Below are 21,671 nucleotides of genomic sequence, written 5' to 3'. Positions count from 1 at the left end.
GTCCCAGCCATGTGCGCTCCAGGGCGGCCCAGGACAGGGAGTTGGGGGGAGAGGGCCCCCCTTCTCACCCGAGACCCAGGGCCAGGCGTATCCCCAGGGCACTGGGCTCATTAGGCCCTGTCAAGGGTAGGTGCAGGTCTACCTGCTGGCCACGGCGGGTGTCCTCAGACCCCACCACCCCCACTGCCCAGGGAGCTGCAGAGTGGCTCTCCCAGCGTGGGTCAGCAAGAGCTCAGAGCCCTGTAGCCGGCGCCGTTCCCTCTCGTAAGAAAGTCTGTTAAGTTAGCGCTTGAAGGAGTGGAAGGTAGGTAAAGACCGGGCGTCTCTGTGAGGCGCCTGTCTGTCTGTCTGTCTTTCTTTTATGATTTTTTTTCCATCATCGCCACTGTCACTCACTTCTTGTTTCGTTATTGTTTAGTTTGGTCTTACCACTTTGCCTTCCTCCTGGTTCGCAGCGGAAGCTTCCTTCCAGCACATCCCTGGTGGCTTATTTTGTTTTCATCTCTCCTGCCTGACCCCACCCCCACCCCCGGGCACTTTGGATTGGGGTGACTGGTCAAGAAATGGGCCCCAATGCATCCTGTGACTACTGTCCAGGTTCCAGGAAGGAGAGCTGGGAGAGCAGCCGTTCCCCAGGCCTCAGCAGCCACTGTCTTTGAGTATGAAGTGTAGTTGATTTTAGGTCCTAGCACGGAAAGTCACAGAATACACACAGTCAACATTGACCAGATGCCAGACCCACAAGGGCACGGCAGGTTAGAGGACCAGGGTTGTAGTCCTGCTCAGCAAGCCAGGGTAGGTTGCCTGCAGGTGCTGGGTCCCTGAGTGGTTTGTCTGCCAGCTGCACAGGCCCAGGACTCTGGCCCCAGCTCAAGGCCAGACCGCCCCTAGCTGATGGCTGGGCCCGAGTCCTGCTGTGTGCTCGCAGTGGGCACCTGCTATTTCTGAGACTGCATTTCATTGCCTGCAAAGTGAGGTCTGCCCCTAGGCTTCCTGGGACTCAAGAGTACACGGGGTGGAGTCTGGCACCTAGCACGCGTACAGCCAATCCCAACAGCCAGACCAGTGAGCTTTGGAACTGGGTTTCCTCTCTGGGTGAGGCAGTGTTCGGGGTCTGTGACTGAGTGGCTATGCGTTAATGTGGGAGCCTCCCCCCATGCCCAGCAGGCAGGGCCACAGAGCCAGTGTCAGGGCCCACTGCAGGCCCGAAACGGGACATGGGTGCTGGGTACACCCATATAGTATCAGTAATTTCCACAGGCTAGCCTCTGGCCAGTAGTAGGACTATAAATGTTTCATAGGGGCCTCGATGTACACAGTAGGCATGCCACTGTGAGCAGAGTCCTGCTGTTGGGCCAGGCACACAGTTGGTGCTCCTTAAATGTTGTTTGAAGTTTAAATACAGATCAGGACATACATCATAAATGGAAGCCACTGGCCATTGGTGATGAGCTAAATGACGCCAGTGTACAGTAGGTCCCTAGATCACACAGGGCTACGACAGTTCTGCAAGCCTCTTCAGACACAGTAAACACTTAGTGCTACTTCTTGTAATGAAGTTGGCTTGTGTTTAACACCTAGCAGGTGCTCAGATTTGTACCATAAGATTCCTGCAGCTCGGGGTTTGTTCACACAGTTCCTGCCAAGTCCCTGGCACCATGTACAGACGGTATGGACTCAATAAGCACTGCAACCACTCTAGTGTCAGATCACGACATCTGACACATAGTAGGTGCTTCATATATGAAAGCTAGAACTCAACCTAATAAAGGTCCTACAGCCTGGGCCGGCATACATAGTTCCTTAAGCTAGAACTACACCCAGTAGTCACCTAATAGATGAGAACTCCTGTTTCACAGCATATAGTTGCCCAGTACCTAACACAAGTAGGTATGTAATATAGGAAGACAATTACTCCAATGTTTGGTATACTGTGGGTGTTTAATATGTGGAAGCTATTAGTCCAGTGCCTACCTAGTACCAGTAGGTATTTAAAGTGTGGAGAGTACTTTTAGTCAGTAAATCTCCTGATGTACCTGACACATAGTAGGCACTTAATCTGTGGTCACTATTAGCCTAGTCAGTGGCTGGCATGTGTGTAGTGTTTGATGTATGGGTGCTTCTAGCCCAGTGCTGGTACACAGTAGGTACTTAATATATGTAGCCTATCAGCTTAATACCCTGCACATAGTAGGGCTTGATATGCAGGAACTGTTAGCCTAGTGTCTACAGTATAGTATGTACTTAATATGTGAGCACTGTTAGCTCAATGTCTGTGTCTGGCTTACAGTAGGTAGTTAATGTGTTCTTGATGCTCTATAGAGTTCATAGTCCATTGCCTAACACACGATAGGTGTGTGAAATGTGGAGCCTTGTTCTAGAACCCCTAGAACAGTACTGGTACACAGTAGGTGATTTAGTTTTTGTAATCTAACTTTCTTACATAGCCAGTAGCATAATACTTAGCACATAGTAAATGCTTGCTATATAAGAGCTTCTAGCTTGGTGCCCTGACACACAGTAGGTGCTCAGTATGCAAGGACTTTGCCCAGCACACAGTAAGGGTCTCATAGGATGTGTCCATACTAGTCTGGTTTTGCTACAGTAGGTGTCTGATGAATTAGCACCTCAATTTTTACTTTTTAAAACACCTGGCATGCTCACGGGTGCACAGTAGGACCAAGAGCACAGTGGAGCCGGTGTTGAGACAGCCTTGAGGCCCCTGTGGCTCAGCAGTCCAGTAAAGAGGTGACTCCTACGGAGCTTTAATCACTTTTTTTTACCCCAAATTACTGGGAAGTCTTCAGCACTATGCAAGGACTCATACTAGTTAGATGTTTAATGAATAATATGCTGTCGGCTGAGACACCTTGACATAGTAGGGCTGTTTCCTGACTGCTAATCTGCTTTGCAAATACCTAGCACCTGTCTCTAGCTTATTCTATGAAGCCTTTATCAAGAACTTGCACATAGTATGTACCTGTGTGTAGGGCTTCTCCTGTTCTCCCCGCTTGGCATGGTACCCAGAACGCAGTAGGTGTAGCACTGGTAGGGGATTTTGCTCCCATTCTTTGGAGCCCTCGGGGGCGCTTGGCACATAGTACATACTCAGTTTCTAGAGCTTCAGTTTCAGTCCTTGTCGTGGTGCCTGGCACATAGCACATGCCCAGTTAAGTCCATCTCTGTGTATTAATGTATGCAGTTCCTGACGTGTGCCTGGCCCATAGTAGGTATGCAAGTCACAGGCTTCTCTTCTGCCATCTTCTGAAGGCCATGGCAGGTGTTCTCACAACGAGCAGTACTGAGCATGGTGCCCTCGCCGTGCCGGACACATAGTAGGAGTGTAGGTCCTTAGTATGAGGGGCTTCTATTGTGGTTTCATTTGTCATGCCAGACACAAAGTAGGTGCTTAGTAATTGCTTTCTGTATTCCATGAAGCCTGAATCACATTCTTGACACACAGTAGGTATCTAGTAACATACTCAGGCATGAAACGGAGCCCAGTGGCAAGAGTGTTCCCCACCACCCTTGTTCCAGTGCCTAAGTCACAGCAACTGCCCCACGCTGGAGACATACTAGCACATGACAGTCACTGTTCCACAGCAAGCTCAGTAGTTCTTGGCCAGCCCTCCCGGACCCGCCCACCCGCCCATCTCACCTTTGATTGACACCCGCTTTTTTTGGGTTCGACTTCTCTTTGGTTCGTTCTGTTTTGTTATCATCTTTTTATTTTCTCTTTCCCATCTTCTGTCCCTGCCTTCCCTGCCCATCCCACTCCCCGCCCCCACGCTCTCCCCAATAGAACCGTCAGCCCCCCCTCAAGACGTTAAGTGCACCAGCTTGCGCTCCACGGCCATATTGGTAAGTTGGCGCCCGCCACCGCCAGAAAGTCACAACGGGGCCCTCGTGGGCTACAGCGTCCGCTACCGACCGCTGGGCTCAGAGGACCCGGACCCCAAGGAGGTGAACAACATACCCCCGACCACCACTCAGATCCTTCTGGAAGCTTTGGAGAAATGGACGGAGTACCGTGTCACCGCCGTGGCTTACACAGAGGTGGGACCAGGGCCCGAGAGCTCGCCCGTGGTCGTCCGCACCGATGAGGACGGTAAGCATCAGCCCACGCCATAACCCGGGCTGTGCCCGCCCCTGGCAGCTCCAGCTCTGGGACGGGACTGGGGTCAGCGGGAGCCAGGAAGCCAGTGCGAACTGGCCTTGAGCTTGGGCGCCCTCCCCCCAAAGTGTGCCTCCTGGGCCGAGTCTTGGGTGCTCTGGGGCCCTGCATCACCTTGCCTGGAGGCAGGCGGCCACCTCCACCAACACCCACAGTGGCCCGTTAGAGGCCAGATGGCTTCAAGTGAAGGGCTAGTGTGAGCTACAGGCTGGGCGGGGAGCAGAGCACCATGGGAAGGAGGAGAGTGCTGTTGGTGCAGGGGGGGGGGGGGTCCGGACCTGATGAAATCTGAGCAGTTGTTCTGCTAGCCTACTAGACCAGGAGATGATGGCGTTTGGGGAGCTCCTATCTGACTGTCTAGTGTGTCCCAGCTTGGGAGCACAGATTCCATTTTCCAAGCCTTAGTTTTCCCATCTGTAGACTGCAGGGGTATGTATCAGTTCAGATGGGGCCTTGGAGAGGGCCCCGGGCTCTGGGGACCGCGGTGGTCATTATGTGGTGCTGCAGCAGGTCCTGGGAGCATGGGGGGTAGAAGAGGGCCATGCCTTTCCCGGCCAGCAGCTGTCCAGCACCCTGGCCAGGGGCAGGGCCTGGCGCCCTGGTAACAGCCCCGCTGCCCCCTCCTGCCCGCCAGTGCCCAGCGCGCCCCCGCGGAAGGTGGAGGCGGAGGCGCTCAACGCCACAGCTATCCGAGTGCTGTGGCGCTCGCCCACGCCCGGCCGGCAGCACGGGCAGATCCGCGGCTACCAGGTCCACTATGTGCGCATGGAGGGCGCCGAGGCCCGCGGGCCACCGCGCATCAAGGACATCATGCTGGCAGATGCCCAGGTGGGCAGGCGCGGCTTGGGTGGCAGGGGCGCCTGGGCACTATCTCCTCTCTACTCCCCACTCCGCTGCTGGCTTCCCTCTCACTTCCTTCCTCTCTCTCCCTCCACCGCCTCCCGCTCAGTGGGAGATGGACGACACTGCCGAATATGTAAGTAGTTTCCCAGGCCGCCCTGCAGTCCTCACTGTGCACTCTGCATGCGTGTGGCTCCCCACCTGTGTCCCTGCGTGCCCTCCATAGCTTCTGATGGACCTAGGGTCAGGAAGGACAGCTGTCAACCTGCTACATTACTAAGCAGTCAGAGGTGGCTCTAGAGCAGGGTGAATTTGCTCTGTGGCCCCGAGCAAGACACTGTCTCTGTGCTGCTCTGGGTCTGTCTGACAGGAGACACCGGCTCTGTACAAGGTCCAGAGTTGCCACTAACTCTGCCCTGGCTCCACAGGGGGTCTCTCTCATGCCCCAAGGGAGGCCCTCTTTCTTTCCTGCCTGTGTTTCTGTCTCCTCCCCCACTTCTGTGCGCCTGAGGATTTAAGGATTTCTGTACTGCCATGCGTGTGCGTGTGTGTTTTGACCAGAGCACCCAGGAGGGCATCAGGACCTAGTGTGCTTGAACACCTGCTGTCTGGGGTACAGTGTGAACAAACTGTACCCCAACATGGAGTCACACTATTATCTGTATAGGGGCAAACCCCAAGCATGGGGCAGTCAGCACAATGGGAAGGTTGAGGCTTATTGCTGGGGTACTGGCCGAGACAGGATTAGCCTGGAACCCCAGGTTTCACCCCAGAGCTGGCCTGAGTCATGGCCTGCACCTCTCCATCCCGCCTCTCTTACTTCTCAGAGTTAAGTTTGCATTTTTTTAAGTTTGCAGTTTGCATCTTAACATTAGATAGCTGCTTCATAACTGGCTTTCAAATTCCGGATAGGGTTAACTGTTAAATTCTCAAGTTGGTTATGGGCAGTTCTGATAATCAAGTGGGTTCAGAGGGGAAGCCAAGCTTAGTGTGTGAAGGCCTTGGGGTAGGATGAGGCTGGGGGTTCGAGAAGCACCCAGGATCCCCTGTAGCTGGAGCACAGTGCCTATGAGAGGCAGAGAGGGAGGAGGGAGAGGGAGCAGCAGATGAGCAGGGCCTGGTGGGCCATACAAAGAGGATTTCCATGGCTCCATAGAAGGCGGGCACCTTGGAGGGCCTTGCGTAGAGAGATGATTCTGCCGCTGCCCTGGTATAGGAGCTGGGACCTGGTGGTGACTGTGCCCAGCTTGAGTGTTTCTGACAGGAGTGTGGACACTGCATGCTGCAGCCTGTGCATGAGCTCACTAGCATGTTGCCTGTGGACCGGAGGCATCATCTCTCGTGTCTGTCTTAGGGGAGGTGGACAGGGCTGGCACCATTGCTGACTGTGCCCACCCGTCCTGCCCACAGGAAATGGTGATCACTAACCTCCAGCCTGAGACTGCTTACTCTATCACAGTAGCCGCGTATACCATGAAAGGCGATGGCGCTCGCAGCAAGCCGAAGGTGGTGGTGACCAAGGGAGCAGGTAGATTATCTACCCACTGCGCAGCCTCTGGCTCCACAAGACCAAGAACAGTTCCCAGGATCCTCAAGCCAGGGTGGTTTTAAGATACACCAGGCAGGTGGGCCCAAAACAGGAATGACATGGGCCCTTTTCTGAGGTTCCAGAGGCCAGGCAGTGCTGGCCCTGGCGTGCCTCTCTGCCCAAGTCTCTCTCTTTCCAGACACTATACTTATTTGGCTGTCTCCTCCCAGCTGCAAAGTGGGAATTAGGCTTCCAGTACTTAAAGGCAGTAGCCCAAATTATGTCCATGTGCCTCACGTAGAATCCAAGCCTTTGCTTAAAAAAAGTCCTTCCTAAAATGTACCTTTAAAAACTAGACCCTAAGGACCGGGAGTGTGGTCAGGGGTGGATCCCTGCGCAGTAGGTAGGGTTTGGCTGCCTGGCTGCCAGGCCACTGACTGTTTGTCCCTCCACAGTGCTGGGCCGCCCCACCCTGTCGGTGCAGCAGACCCCAGAGGGCAGCCTGCTGGCGCGCTGGGAGCCCCCGGCGGACGCGGCTGAGGACCCGGTGCTCGGCTACCGCCTGCAGTTTGGGCGCGAAGACGCGGCCCCGGCCACGCTGGAGTTGGCTGCGTGGGAACGGCGGTTCGCGGCGCCCGCGCACAAGGGCGCCACTTACGTGTTCCGGCTGGCGGCGCGGGGCCGCGCGGGGCTGGGCGAGGAGGCCGCGGCGGCGCTGAGCATCCCCGAGGACGCTCCGCGCGGCTTCCCGCAGATCCTGGGCGCCGCGGGCAACGTGTCCGCGGGCTCGGTGCTACTGCGCTGGCTGCCACCCGTGCCCGCCGAGCGCAACGGCGCCATCATCAAGTACACGGTGTCCGTGCGGGAGGCCGGCGCCCCGGGGCCCGCGACCGAGACGGAGCTGGCGGCGGCAGCCCAGCCGGGGGCCGAGACGGCGCTCACGCTGCGAGGGCTGCGGCCGGAGACGGCCTACGAGCTGCGCGTGCGCGCGCACACGCGTCGCGGCCCGGGCCCCTTCTCACCCCCGCTGCGCTACAGGCTCGCGCGGGACCCAGGTAGGCGCCGCCCCGGCCCCGGCCCGCCCCTCCCCGCAGGTAAGTCTCGGCCTCCACAGACAGCCCAGGCGCCAGGCTCCAGTCAGTCGGTCGGTCGGCAGGCACAGGTGGGATGCGGCTCGGAGGCCACGCCCATTGCTCCGCTTCTCCCGCTTTTCTCCGCAGCCGCGCCGTCTCTGCAGCAGCAGGCTCTGGGGACAGGGCAGGCAGGGCCGGGCCAGGCAGGAAGGCCGAGGGCACAGCGGACCACAGGGACAGCAGGGGCCGCCCCACGCGCCCCTTAGCCAGCGCCCGGTTCTTACTGGGCCATCTTTTCTCTCTCTCCCTGTTTGCTGCCGCCCTCAGTCTCCCCCAAGAACTTCAAGGTGAAGATGATCATGAAGACTTCAGTGCTGCTGAGCTGGGAGTTCCCCGACAACTATAACTCACCCACGCCCTACAAGGTACTACAGCGGTGGAGGAAGCGGGTGAGGTCTGGAGCAGGCCCTCTAGGTACCCCTGCTGGGAGTATGTATGGAAGGGAGCCTGTGGGAGACAGTCAAGGCCACCAGAGGTCAGGATTCGATGACACTTAGGAGTCACAGTTTAGTCTGAGATTGAGGCTCAGTCTGCAACCCAGGCTGTGGGTTTCAGTGTCAGGTAGGTTTGAGGCTGAAGGATCAGTCACAGCTGGGTCTCTGTCAGGGATGGGGCTGTCATGTTGCAGCCTAGTCAAGACTCAGAGTTGGGGTTCTGCTTGAAGTCAGAATTTAGTGTATTGTTGAGGCTTAGTCAGGAGCTAGAGTTAAGGGGCTTAGAGTTGAGGGACCTCCTGGGACAGTTTGTCTGAGCCTGACTCCAGGGCTTTGCCGTGTTTGAAGGCCAACCAGGGATCAAGGCTTAGTTGGACCTGAAGGTTATTTTAGGACTGGGGCTCAGTCAGCTCTGTGCTGAATTAGAACTCAGGAGCTAAGTTTGGGATTAGGTTCAGTCAGTCCAGAAGTGAGGCTCTGTCAGGATGGGTCCAGGATGGGCAGCCTGAGGTTGTGGCTCTGCTGGCTTGCTAGGCCCAGCCCACTACTTGCTGAGCCAGCTCTGCCCACAGATTCAGTACAATGGGCTCACACTGGACGTGGACGGCCGCACTACCAAGAAGCTGATCACACACCTCAAGCCGCACACCTTCTATAACTTCGTGCTCACCAACCGTGGCAGCAGCCTGGGAGGCCTGCAGCAGACGGTCACCGCCAGGACCGCCTTTAACATGCTCAGTGGCAAGCCTAGTGTCGCCCCAAAGCCCGACAACGACGGTTTCATCGTGGTCTACCTGCCTGATGGCCAGAGTCCTGTGACCGTGCAGTATGCTAACCCCTCCCCTCACACCTGTCCCTGTAGCTGTCGACCCATTATGTAACTGCATCCAGTCATACACCCCCTCTGTGCCTCCATTTCCTCACTTATCTAATGGCCACATGAGCTTACCTCACGTGACTGTCCCCAGAAAGCCTGACCCTTCACTGGGCAACCTTTTGCCCCTGAGAGGATTCAGTTCTGTGCTTCAGGTTAGCGGGGAGGCCTAGCTAGGACTCTGCAGTGAGGAACTCAAGGTGCTTCCTGGGAGGCAGGGGAGAAAGGCTGTAAGATCACATGGGCACCGGCACTTGGGCTTTGAGGGATGCGCGGGACACTGAGAGCTGGCACACCGTGAAGTAGGCAGTAGGCAGATAGCTAAGAACTGGGACCCGGAGGCGTGGAACTGTGTGGGGTTGGGTTGGGGCACAGGTGCCACTGACACTCCACCCACAGGAACTACTTCATTGTGATGGTCCCACTCCGGAAGTCTCGAGGCGGCCAGTTCCCTGTCCTGCTCGGTAGTCCCGAGGACATGGATCTGGAGGAGGTGAGGCCGTGCCCGTCCCCAGGGAGCCTGCACATGGCCAAGCTGCGATGCCGCCTCCCTGAGGAGTCTGACCCTGGGGTGCTCTTTCTGCAGCTTATCCAGGACATTTCCCGGCTGCAGAGGCGCAGCCTGCGCCACTCCAGACAGCTGGAGGTACCGCGGCCATACATCGCTGCTCGATTCTCCATCCTGCCAGCCGTCTTCCATCCTGGGAACCAGAAGCAATATGGTGGCTTTGACAACAGGGGCTTGGAGCCAGGCCACCGATACGTCCTCTTTGTGCTTGCTGTGCTGCAGAAGAATGAGCCTGTAAGTCCTGGCAGTGTCCACCCACATGCTAGCTAAGCTTCTGTACCAGCCTGGAAGGGGTGAATGGAGGCGCAGAGGCCTCCTGGTGGCTGGCTCTTCCCCTTGCTAGGCTGATGGATGTGTGGACCTCTGTGACGTTGACCCAAATTGATTCCCCAAAGCCAAGCATAGATGTTGTGAGCTCACAGGTGGCCAAGCCTGGACACAGAGACCGACTGGACACTGAGTGGGGGTGGGGGTCCCAATGGTTCATCCTTTGGAGGAAGGACCTTAGTGGGGCCGTGAAGGCTCAGCAGGAGTGAGCCCCAGACGGGAGAAGCCTTGAGAGCAGCAGAGGCACAGAGAGCGCGAAGGCGGCAGGCCAGCTGGGGGTCTGGATGTGGCCAGCACTGATGGTGGCCTCTCCCCTGCCTCTGTCCTGCAGACATTTGCAGCCAGTCCCTTCTCAGACCCCTTCCAGCTGGACAACCCGGACCCACAGCCCATTGTGGACGGTGAGGAGGGCCTCATCTGGGTGATCGGGCCAGTGCTGGCTGTGGTCTTCATCATCTGCATCGTGATCGCCATCCTGCTGTACAAGAAGTGAGTGGGCCTCAGCTGTGGGAGGGCACACTGAGCTGGGGCGGCGCTCAGCCGTAAGGTGTGGGGCTGCTTAGGTGGGCGTGGGGCCGCTTAGGTGAGAGACCATCGCACCTGTGCCAGAGAAAACTGAAGTGAGCCTCCTCCTCGGATTGGGGTCCACACGTAGAGGGGCAAGCACCAGTGGACAGAACTGGGGGGGGGTGTCAGCAGGGCTGGGAAGCCACTGTAGTCACAGAAGGGGCTCTGTGTGACCTGCACGAACTCACTTGACATTCTCTTTTTCTCCTCTCACCTGCATCCGGTCTGGGGACAGCAAACCTGATAGGTGAGGACTGGCCTGAGGCAGAGGGATGACGGGTGGTTGGAGCTGGGCTCATGGGGCGTAGCTACTTCAATTCTCCAGGTGGCACATGTGTTTTTACAAGGGCCTGGGATCAGGGCTCAGTATGGGATTGGAATTTAGGTGAGATTGAGGCTCAGTCGGCTTGGAGCTTAAGTGGGATAAGGGCTTGTCTTGGATTGTAGCCCAGTCTAGGACTGAAGCTTACTCTGTAGGGTAAAGAATCCATCTGGATTTGGGGCTCAGCTAAGGCCAAGGATCCAACTGAGATTGGTGCTAGTCTAGGATTCAAGGGTCTTTGTAGGATTGAGGCTCCATAAAAATAGGGTTCGGCGTGTAAATGGCCCATTCCCCACCTCGTGTTTGTTGACCCTGGTCACGTGTCCCTGAGTGTGCACACATACTTTGTAGCGTGTGCTAACATTGGCTCTCTGTCCACTCCCTCTCTGTCCTTGCAGCAAACGCAAGGACTCAGAGCCCCGCACCAAATGCTTACTGAACAATGCCGACCTCGCCCCCCATCACCCCAAGGACCCTGTGGAAATGCGGCGCATCAACTTCCAGACACCAGGTATGATCTGACTGCAGGACCAGAAGCAGTTGGAGCGGGGCCTCCCGCACCCCCTAAATGAGCCAGGCCCCGCTCACCAAAGTAGCAGTTTACGTAGCTGCCACCTTCTCCAAGAACTTAAAAAATCAAACAAAATGGATCAGGCAGAAAGGCAGGCATTTCATAGCACACCCCGTACCCCATGTCCTCCGTCCCTTACCCCATGCCTTCAGGGTGGAGTTGAGGGGTCATCCTGGGTGGTGTTTCCACACTGGCCTTGGGATATGTCTGTGCTCAGTCCCCACCCATCAGCTCATCGGGGCCTCTTGTATCTTCGTGAGGAAGGTTCTCCAAACTCCCCGCCCCAATCATGGGCTTTAGATGCTTCTTATCAAGTAGCAGGCTTCATATGTAACCAAAGGCCACTCCCTCTTCTCTGATCAGCCAAATTTTCACCCCATGGGGACTCTGTAGCCTCTGGGTTTAACTCCTGGTGCTGTCCTGAAAACGGCAGCCTCAGGAGCCCTAGTCCTGCTCAAGCCCGTTGGTTCACCCACAACTTGGCCATCGGCTGGCCTCTGACTGCTGGCGGCTGCCCCACAGGGGCCGCGTCCCCCAGTACCCTTTGCTCTCCCCACCTGTGTGTGCCTGTCATTCTCCTCAAAGACAGTGGGCTATTTGTTTTTAACTGATGGCCACTGGCCTGCAGTGCATGCTGGGACTTCCATGTCACCTCTGCCGTGTGCGCACGACTTACCCCACTGCCTTGGATTTATTCGCTTAGCCGCCATTTTGAGGGTGAGATGTGTTGTGTTCTGATTCCCCAGAGTCTTATGTCACCCTAAGGCCCAGCTCTGAGCTGACGCATAACAGACCTTCCCATTCTAGTGAGAAGTCCCAGCATGTAACTGGTAGTTCATATTCCTTAAAGCTCCTGGCACACGCCCAAACGTCACTCCCTACCCTCAGCATCTACCTCTTCCAGGTCCCTTCTGCCTTCCTATGGGACATTGGCCAGGTCAGTGTAGGGCAGGGGTTGAGCCTGAGTTTTCTCAGTCTCAGAATCAGAGCTGAAAGAAGGGCCTCTTACTGCTGCCCTGGTGGCCCCTTCCCTGGGGACAGTTTGCCCGTGGTTTGCTGTCTGTGCTGGTTTGGGCCCCTTCGGGCCAGTAGGGGTGCAGCCGGGGCCATCCCCATCTCTGCCCCTGCCTCTGCTCGCCCTGGCTGGTTCCCATCTGCTTTCTCTGTTTTGCCGCCGGCTTGTGCATCTGCTCACCACTGCCCATTGCCTGCCGGCTCTGGGCTGGATGGCCGTGGTCACACCCTGCTGGAGGACGGGGTGGGTGCTGTAGACGTCAGGAGCTGAAGGGTCTCTGGAGGGCTCAGAGCAGCTGGCGGGGCCTGAGGCTCAGGTTTGCGTCTGATGTATCAGCATCAGGGGGAGAGAGCCCAGCCACCTTCAGCTGTAAGGGTCAGGACACATGGAAACTGGGAACAGTTGGGGGAAAGGCCATCACACATACACACAGCACGCACCAAACCCACTTGGAGAACTGCTCACACCCCTAGTCTTGGGAAGGGCAGCACCTCTTGCACTGTTCCCGAGCTGCACTGGTTGGCCCTGCTTCTCCATCTTTGCCACAAGACACTGCGACCATGGAACTCAGGGCTGCACAGGCCTCAGTTCCTCCCCATCCTCCAGCTGCGCGGCAGGTGGCACTGCCGCAGTCTTGCCCACCCGTCATGTCCTGTAAGCGCAGTGCCCGCTGACCCCGTGCCTGTCTTCCTCACAGGCATGCTCAGCCACCCGCCCATCCCCATCTCAGACATGGCCGAGCATATGGACAGGCTCAAAGCCAACGACAGCCTCCAACTCTCCCAGGAGTACGAGGTGAGCTGAGGCCGCTGTGGGACGTGGCCTGATGCCCCGGGCCTGGTGAGCCACCCCGCACCCCTGCCTGCCATGCCTGAGCTCACCCTTTCCCTGCAGTCCATTGACCCTGGGCAGCAGTTCACCTGGGAACATTCGAACCTGGAGGCCAACAAGCCCAAGAACCGATATGCCAACGTCATCGCCTATGACCATTCGCGAGTCATCCTGCAGCCCCTAGAAGGTAGTGAGGACCTGGGCTGCACACGTGTGGGAGACTCTGCCTGCTCTGTTGTTAGCGGTCATCTGGGCAGCTCTGGTCCCCAAGGGTTAACTCTGGGCTGTCACGGTTTGTAGGAGAGGTGCCCTAGCGGCAGGAGTATGATAAGCAGGGATGTCTGACTGCCACCGTGGGCCATCCCCACAGTGGCCATGGGGCATGTGTCAGAGGGCAAGGTGAACAGCCCCCACAAAGCTGTCTCTGGCCCCCTGCCCGGCTACAGGCATCATGGGTAGTGATTACATCAATGCCAACTATGTGGACGGCTACCGGCGGCAGAACGCATACATTGCCACGCAGGGGCCCCTTCCTGAGACCTTTGGGGACTTCTGGCGGATGGTGTGGGAGCAGCGATCAGCCACTGTAGTCATGATGACACGGCTGGAGGAGAAATCACGGGTGAGGTGCTATAGGCAAGGCTTGGCCCGAAGCTTCCACGATGCTGCCTGACCTCCCTAAGCTTACGTCCCTCTGCCTGCAGATCAAATGTGACCAGTATTGGCCTAACCGAGGCACCGAGACTTACGGTTTCATCCAGGTCACCCTACTGGATACCATGGAGCTGGCTACCTTCTGCGTCAGGACCTTTTCTCTACACAAGGTGCAGCCTGGGTGGGGGTTGCGCAGAGCACATTGACAGCACTCTGCCAGCCCGCTTGGGGGCCGGGGAAGTCAGAGCTCAGACTCAGCCTGACATGAGCAGCCAGAGAGGGGACAAGGCCAACACAGGCCACCGTGGCCCATGCCACACTCTGGTCCCCATGAGCAGTGTCCTTAACCACGGTGCCACATGGTCCCGCCTGCTCTCAATGTTGCTGTTTCTGAGAGTGATCCCATCCTGCTGGGAGGGACACAGTCATTCTATGCAGAAGGGATGCCCAGCCCTGCAGGACATCTTGGTGTGTGGCTCTGTCTGCCCCAAGTTCTGACTGCATGCAGGGAGAAGGGAGTGCCGGGCCCACGACACCTCCCTGATGGGGTGTGGGCCCACTCAGTCACATGTAGTAAACAGCCTGGCTGGGCCAGCTGTCACCTTCACCGTAGGGCGGAGCACACAGCATCCTGCCTCTGTGAGAGGCTGTAAAGCTGGGAAAGCACGGGAAGAGAATGAGACACTGGGCAAGGGACCGGAGCAGGCCTGGGAGGGGCTGCGGGAGTCTGGGTGCCTCAGGCCTGATACAGCATGGAACCTAGAACTGGAGGAGCGAGCAGAGGGGAAGGCAGGGCTGGGCTCCTAGGAGCAGGGAGAGGGGCGGTCTGTGGAGGACGCAGGACACCCCCCCCCAGCAGAATGAGGGGACTCCTCTGGAGTTAGGGAGTGAAGTTGGGGAAGGGGAAGTTGTCGTGCCCCAGGCCGTGGTTAGTGGACCTACAGAACAAAGACACATGTTGGGTCTTCGGTTGATGAGATGGAGAACAATGTGGGTACAGTGGTGACGCCCCGTAAAGCCCCTAAATCAGGGCAGTGCCAGCTGAGGTGTCCCTGGTGTACCTAGCCCACAGTGACAGATGCTGTCCCTCTGGTCCTTAGAATGGCTCTAGCGAGAAGCGCGAGGTGCGACATTTCCAGTTCACAGCATGGCCCGACCACGGGGTACCTGAGTACCCCACGCCCTTCCTGGCATTCCTGCGCAGAGTCAAGACCTGCAACCCGCCTGATGCTGGCCCCATTGTGGTCCACTGCAGGTGTGCACAGCCCTGACCTGTCTTGTCCCTGTCTCTCTGTGTCCCTGTCCCCTGACCATGGTGTCCGTCCCCACAGCGCGGGTGTAGGGCGCACTGGCTGCTTCATCGTCATTGATGCCATGCTGGAACGCATCAAGACAGAGAAGACGGTGGACGTGTATGGACACGTGACACTCATGCGGTCACAGCGTAACTACATGGTGCAGACAGAGGATCAGTATGGCTTCATCCACGAGGCGCTGCTGGAGGCCGTGGGCTGCGGCAACACTGAGGTCCCCGCACGCAGCCTCTACAGCTACATCCAGAAGCTGGCCCAGGTGGAGCCTGGCGAGCACGTCACGGGCATGGAGCTTGAGTTCAAGGTGACTGCGTGGCCACGGAGGACGGGTGGGCCTGAGGACTGACTCCCACAGTTGTCCTCTGACCTCCACACATGCACAGTAAATAAAAACAGTGTGCCAGTGATCCTGTCGCACTGGCCCAGCCGTGGCCTTCGTCCTGACCAGTCACCTCCCCGCCTCTCACCCCACAGAGGCTCGCCAGCTCCAAGGCACACACCTCACGCTTCATCACCGCCAGCCTGCCTTGCAACAAGTTTAAGAACCGCCTGGTGAACATCCTGCCGTACGAGAGCTCGCGCGTCTGCCTGCAGCCCATCCGCGGTGTCGAGGGCTCAGACTACATCAACGCCAGCTTCATCGACGGCTACAGGTACCTGAGCCCCCTTCAGGGCCCCCACACACACCCGTCCTCAGTTCACTGCTCTGGATAAGGCTGCCTTGGGGGTGTGGGCAGTGGTTGGTTCTGAGGATAGACCCCAGGCCTTAGCATCTGCTGGGCAAGGGCTCAGCCCCACCGCATTCCCAGCCCCTGGTTTTGTGAGACTGGGTTGTGAGTAGCCCAGCCTGGCTCTTTTGTTGTTCTTTGATTGGGGAAGGTGTGTGTGAGCCTGTGCATTTGTGTGTGTGTGTGCACATGTGTGTGCCTGTGTATGTGTGCACACACATGTAGGTCAGAGATCAGATTGGGTGGTTTTCCTCAAAATCATGGACATTATTTTAATGAGCCTGGGCGTCTCATTGGCCTGAAATTTGCTAAATAAGACCATTTGCCTTAGTTACTGTCTATTGCTGTGATGAGACACGTTCCCAGAGCTACATACAGAAGAGAGAGTTTATTCAGGACTCATGGATGCGGCAGGAGTGTTAGTCCCTGACTAGTGGGGTGACAGGCAGGCAAGGCGCTGGAGTGGTAGCTGGGATTTACATCTTCTCTGCAAATTAGAGGGAGGCAGACGTGGGCTGCTGTGAACTTTTCAGTCTTTGAAGCCCTGCCCAGTGACACACTGCCCCAAGAAGACCTCACCTCCTGATCCTTCCCAGACAGTTTCACCAACTGGGAAGCAAGCCCTCAGACAGACAGATGAGCTGTTGGAGAGCTCTCTCTCAGACGCTGCCGGGCAGTGACCCCAGGACCGCTCTGTCTCTGCTTCCCGGCACTGGGATTGGATGGAGTACAATTATTAACCTCCTGGCCCAGGGATGCTCCCCAGCCTTTGGTGCTTCAGCTCCTGGATGAAGGACACTCCCAACCTTTCTGTTTACAATGAGCCTTCAACAGCGCAAGAGCTGAGCAACTGCCTGCCATCCATGCTGCTCGGACCTGTTGTCCTGCTGATAACCCGAGTTAGGACTGACTGCTTTCATCTGGCCTGCTCTGAGCTCCAGTTGAGCAGCCTTCCTCCCCTCCCCCCTCTCCTTCCTCAGCGTCCTACTCTGCTCCCGAGCCTGTGAAACTTAAACGCCACCTATGTCTCTTCTGCCCAGCCATCGGCCGTTGGTATCTTTATTTACCAATCAGAATTAAGTTCAGGGCACGGTCATGGGGGCTGCTGTGCAGACTTCAGCTCTTGGAGGCCTGCAGTTAGCATTAGTAAAAGATGAAACCTCAACACTTGAACTCAAGACCTCATACTTGCAAGCCAAGCTCTCTGCCCACTGAGCCTTCTCAGAGGTCCCATGCCTGGCTTTATCGTCGTAGGAGCTACAGGAGGAGCCCAGACACCTCAGTGACACTGAACTGAAAGCAGAGTCTCGCTAGAGCTGGGGAGAGCTCAGCAGTCACAGCCTTGGCTGCTCTTGCAGAGGACCTGGGCTTGGTGCCCCACACTCAAGGCACTCCACAACGTCTGTGACTCTAGTTTCTAAGAGACAGTGCCTTCCATAGCCACTGCACACGTGTTCATAGGCACACACAACTTCTAAAGCATGCGTGCGTGTGTGTATGTATGTGCGTACACATACAGTACATATGTATGTATGTGGAGTTCTGGCCAAGGCAGGTGTCTGTGCCAGGGCCCTGGGGTAAGAGAATTCTGCATTGACCCAGCTGAGCGTGGTCTGATGGTTTGGAGGGTGGATGGAAGATGTGTGTCCCACAGCATCCCCAAGGGGTGGTCAGGGTACTCTGGGAGGGTGGCTCTGACCATGCTTGTGCCCCCTCCCTACTTAGACAGCAGAAAGCCTACATTGCAACACAGGGGCCACTGGCAGAGACCACAGAGGACTTCTGGCGTGCTCTGTGGGAGAACAACTCTACTATCGTTGTAATGCTCACCAAGCTCCGAGAAATGGGCCGGGTGAGTGTGTGCCAGCTGGGACGGGTGGGGGCACACTCAGGGCCATGGTGCTGACCCCACCCTCTGCCCTACAGGAGAAGTGCCACCAGTACTGGCCAGCCGAGCGCTCTGCCCGCTACCAGTACTTTGTGGTTGACCCAATGGCGGAGTATAACATGCCGCAATACATTCTGCGTGAGTTTAAAGTCACAGACGCCCGGGTAAGTGCGGGGCTACAGGGGGCTGGGGCTCCTGGGGGGCAAAGTACCGAATGACTTGAGTTTGAATTTACAGCATCCAGGTTGAAAGTGGGTTTGGCTACTGTGCCCTGTGGCCCCAGAGGCAGGAGGATGGGCAAGTGTGGCTTGCTGGCCGCCAGCTCAGTGAGAGACACTGTGGCAAGAACAAAAGGCGCAGGGGGGTAGCATGGTCGCCAGTCAGTGCCAGAGTTGCTGTGGGTGACAGGACCAGAGCCTGGACCAGATGGCGGGATGAGGGGCCAAGCCTTGGATGGCTGAGGACGATGCTCACCGGCCCCTGTGTGGGGCAGAGTGGGCAGAAGCCGGGCATGCGTAGAAGAGTCCTGCAGTGGGGGGAGCGGCTGGGCAGCCTCTGGGAACTGTGGTGGGTTTTGACGATGACTGGACAAACCCAGCAGCATGGGGTTGTGCCATGCTCAGCTGTGGGGGCAGCCAGCATCAATGGAAGGAAGGTGGCGTCTTGGATGACAAAGGCTGCCTGGCAAAGATCACATGGTCTGTGTGGGAGACACCATTAGACAGTGGACAGGGATGGTGACCCAGCTCTCCTCCCAGGATGGCCAGTCCCGGACCGTCCGACAGTTCCAGTTCACGGACTGGCCAGAGCAGGGTGCCCCCAAGTCCGGGGAAGGCTTCATTGACTTCATTGGCCAGGTGCATAAGACCAAGGAGCAGTTCGGCCAGGACGGCCCCATCTCAGTGCACTGCAGGTGAGTGCCGCGCCTGCGCTCCTGATGGGCTCTGCGGGAGGCCACGGAGAGGCCATTCCCATGATGGTGACCGTGACCGACTGCACACCCCTCCTGTCGCAGTGCTGGAGTGGGACGGACCGGAGTGTTCATCACCCTGAGCATCGTGCTTGAACGGATGCGCTACGAGGGCGTGGTGGACATTTTCCAGACGGTGAAGGTGCTTCGGACCCAGAGGCCTGCCATGGTGCAGACAGAGGTATGCGGGTGTTGGCAAGCAGTCCCTGCATGCTGAGACTCAGTTTTCCTCCTGGAAACCTGTAGGCTGATTGTTAGGTGCACCTCAAACATCCCCTGGGGAGAGCAGGGGTGAGCCCACGGCCCTGCAAAGGAGCCCCCCCACCCCTGTCCCCGCCCCTGCCCCCAGCCCTGCGGGTGGAGGTTTGTCAGTGATCTTACCTTCCTGGGTTGGAAGATTGAGGCCAGGCAGAACTGGGCTGCCTGGGAGAAGGGGTGCAGGCTCTGAGGGGGGAGGACTGCACCCCACAGTGGCGACCTCCCAGAGCAAGTGTCTGTGTCTCCTGCCCCGCAGGACGAGTACCAGTTCTGCTTCCAGGCGGCATTGGAATACCTGGGCAGCTTTGATCATTATGCAACATAAGCCATGGGCCCCGCCTGCCCGCCACCTCAGCCCTGCGCCGAGTGCCCTGGATGGAGCCCAGTCCACTGCGCTGCTGCAGGAGGCCGCCCAGGGAGACCTCCTCTTCCTCCTCCTTGGAGACAGGCGACCTTCCTCATTCCCTTCTAATTCCAAGATGAGGTTCCAGGGTGGGGCTGGGGTGGAGAGAAGGAGCGTTGCTCCTGGCTGGGTCACACGGGGACACTGCTTCCGCGCCCCCTGCCCCCTGCCTGCCTGTAGGCAACATTTTTTTTCTTATTTTTTTTAATAGTGTATATTTTTTTTCTTCATCTTTTTTTTTTTTAAGGAAAAAACAAAATTGTGCCCATCAAAAGTTTGAGAAACAAACAAGATCACTGTTTGTGCCTCTGTGGGAGGCCTGTGTTTCATGGTCAGCGTGCCGTGTGGCGGTTTCGTGTGGCATTCGTGCTGCCACGTGAGCGGCTTCTGTGCATCTTCCCACGTCCGACACTGCCCTCACCCCCATGGGAACGGTGCGCTTAGCTTTTCTTTTTATTCTTTTTACTTTTTTTAAAAAATCAATCTTCAGACATATCAGATATGGAGGGTGAGGCGCTAGGGGCACTCGGGCCAGACTACAGGGACATGGCCACCGAGGACACAGTGGTTGGCCTCGCTGCCCCGGTCCCTGGCGCACCAGGGAGGGTCTTCGTCCGCCATGACCTCTGTGTCCCACATGGAGGACCCAGGACTACGGGACACTTGGGGGGATATCCGACCCTCTGGAGCAACTGAGGTCTCTCTTTGTAGGAGAGTGGGTCAGCACTCGTCCCCGCTGTTTTTTGGGCAGAAGCAGCAGGTGACGCCCCTGTATGTAGATAAACCAACTTTGTATTAAAGAAAGATTCGTCCAACCTAGTGCATGGATTGGTCCTTAATGCAGCCACTGTTGGGGAAGCAGCCAGACAGTGGAGAACAATAGGCTCAGAGAAGAGCTACTCGGCTTCTGAGGTCACACAGTGGCTCAGGGCTTCGTAAACAGCATAGTGGACTCAAATATGAGGTCCTGAGTTCAAATCCCGGCATCCAGGCAAAGAGCCAGGCATGGTGGCCAATGCTTGTCATGCTAGCCCTGACGTGTCTGGGCTCACCAGGCAGCAGAGCCTGTTGAGGGGCCTTGGTAGTGGTGGCAGTTCGGGAAGAGTAGGGAGGGACAGTAAGGCAGGTAACGGAATTGGGGTGAGCTCTGGAGTGGAGGAGACCCCTTCATAGGCGGCCAGAGCCTTGAGTCCATCCCTCTGGAGAAAGCGTGAGGCCAAAGCGTCTGACCTGGGGTGGGGGCGGCTGTGACAGAATCCGCCCAGCACCCCGTACTACCTGACCCTCCGTCAAGGCTGTGTAATACTCCCTTGTGTGCTAGGAACCTGCTAGGGTTGAGCTCTAGCTCCGGATTGAAGCAGGAGCTGTGTGAGGCCCTCACACAGGCTGGAATTCCTGTGGGGTGTGCTCTGACGTCGTGTCTGAAGCATGAGATACTTAGGCTTGTCCTCCCCTCGACGGGCAGCGGCGGCCAGGTGACGCGTCCACTCCCGTAATGGCCTTAGTTCAGTCAGGGGTTCTAATCCCTATTGAGGTTGACCTTGAACTCAGAACCCTCCTGCCTCCACCTCCCTCAGTCAGGGCTTAACAGCACATGCCACTAGACTGGCCAGATGTGTTTTCAGTTGACAGTGCTTTTACATGACTGTGACTTCATCCCAAGGGCCTGTGCTCGTGAGTTACATAGGAATGAAGGAGCAGAGGGCCTGGCCACCTGGCCCTGCTTGTCTCCCAGCATTTATTGTAAAATTAGTCTTTATTTTTCCACGGGAGGGCGGCACCTGTCCATGGTGGCCAGGAGCAGCTGGGTTCCTGGACCGGCTTCCGGGCAGCTGTGAGCAGTGGGACTCCCGCCCTCCCTCCCACACCCAAAGTTCGGGTCTGTGGACGCAGTATCTGTCAGAATCACGTTACAGGTCACAAAAAAAAATGGTATATTAGGGAGTCAGCACAGGAGACTGAGGCCATACATAGCCCGGAGACCAGCAGAGACAAAGGTTAAGTGTGGGCCGCTCGCCCCGCGGCCCCTCGGACAGCTGAGCAGTAGCCACGCCCTACGCAGGTGCCACTACCCTGGGCGGGCCTCAGCCGCCCATCCCTTGAGCCTCCCGGAGCCTCGCTGTGCTCAGCTGTGGGCAGCCCCACCCTGACTCTGCAGCTGCTGGAAGACAGGGCGGAGCGAGGACCCTGTGAGTCACTGAGGACACCTGGACCCTCATTTGGCACAGACCTCCACAATCCCATGCTGTCCCTCTGTTCTGCACAGCAAAACC

At 57.2% G+C, this 21,671-nt stretch overlaps 1 protein-coding gene across 9 annotated transcripts in view; it reads left to right on the top strand.

Annotated features, from left to right (window-relative positions):
• Positions 1-20,218, top strand: part of Ptprs (protein tyrosine phosphatase receptor type S) — a 62,783-nt gene extending 42,565 nt beyond the window's left edge. For 2 of the 9 annotated variants that reach the window (XM_052191812.1, XM_052191811.1), the window contains exons 11-33: positions 3,803-4,108; positions 4,809-5,002; positions 6,425-6,542; positions 6,998-7,636; positions 7,943-8,040; positions 8,682-8,935; positions 9,383-9,476; positions 9,570-9,785; positions 10,210-10,367; positions 10,681-10,692; positions 11,166-11,278; positions 13,051-13,148; positions 13,248-13,371; positions 13,631-13,806; positions 13,889-14,008; positions 14,939-15,093; positions 15,170-15,455; positions 15,626-15,804; positions 17,605-17,731; positions 17,806-17,931; positions 18,526-18,680; positions 18,783-18,918; positions 19,252-20,218. In XM_052191812.1, the coding sequence (XP_052047772.1) occupies positions 3,803-4,108; positions 4,809-5,002; positions 6,425-6,542; positions 6,998-7,636; positions 7,943-8,040; positions 8,682-8,935; positions 9,383-9,476; positions 9,570-9,785; positions 10,210-10,367; positions 10,681-10,692; positions 11,166-11,278; positions 13,051-13,148; positions 13,248-13,371; positions 13,631-13,806; positions 13,889-14,008; positions 14,939-15,093; positions 15,170-15,455; positions 15,626-15,804; positions 17,605-17,731; positions 17,806-17,931; positions 18,526-18,680; positions 18,783-18,918; positions 19,252-19,320 (3,953 nt within the window). In that variant the 3' untranslated portion in view covers positions 19,321-20,218. The remainder of the gene's footprint in view (positions 1-3,802; positions 4,109-4,808; positions 5,003-6,424; positions 6,543-6,997; positions 7,637-7,942; positions 8,041-8,681; positions 8,936-9,382; positions 9,477-9,569; positions 9,786-10,209; positions 10,368-10,680; positions 10,693-11,165; positions 11,279-13,050; positions 13,149-13,247; positions 13,372-13,630; positions 13,807-13,888; positions 14,009-14,938; positions 15,094-15,169; positions 15,456-15,625; positions 15,805-17,604; positions 17,732-17,805; positions 17,932-18,525; positions 18,681-18,782; positions 18,919-19,251) is intronic. The other 7 variants (XM_052191818.1, XM_052191817.1, XM_052191815.1 and 4 more) reach the window with 7 other exon arrangements.
• Positions 20,219-21,671: the final 1,453 nt, after the last annotated feature.

Source organism: Apodemus sylvaticus, chromosome 9 (assembly GCF_947179515.1).
Source record: "Apodemus sylvaticus chromosome 9, mApoSyl1.1, whole genome shotgun sequence".
Taxonomy (NCBI): Eukaryota; Metazoa; Chordata; class Mammalia; order Rodentia; family Muridae; genus Apodemus; species Apodemus sylvaticus.
The sequence above is the reverse complement of the archived record's forward strand: the minus strand, read 5'-3'. Positions and strand labels throughout refer to the sequence as shown.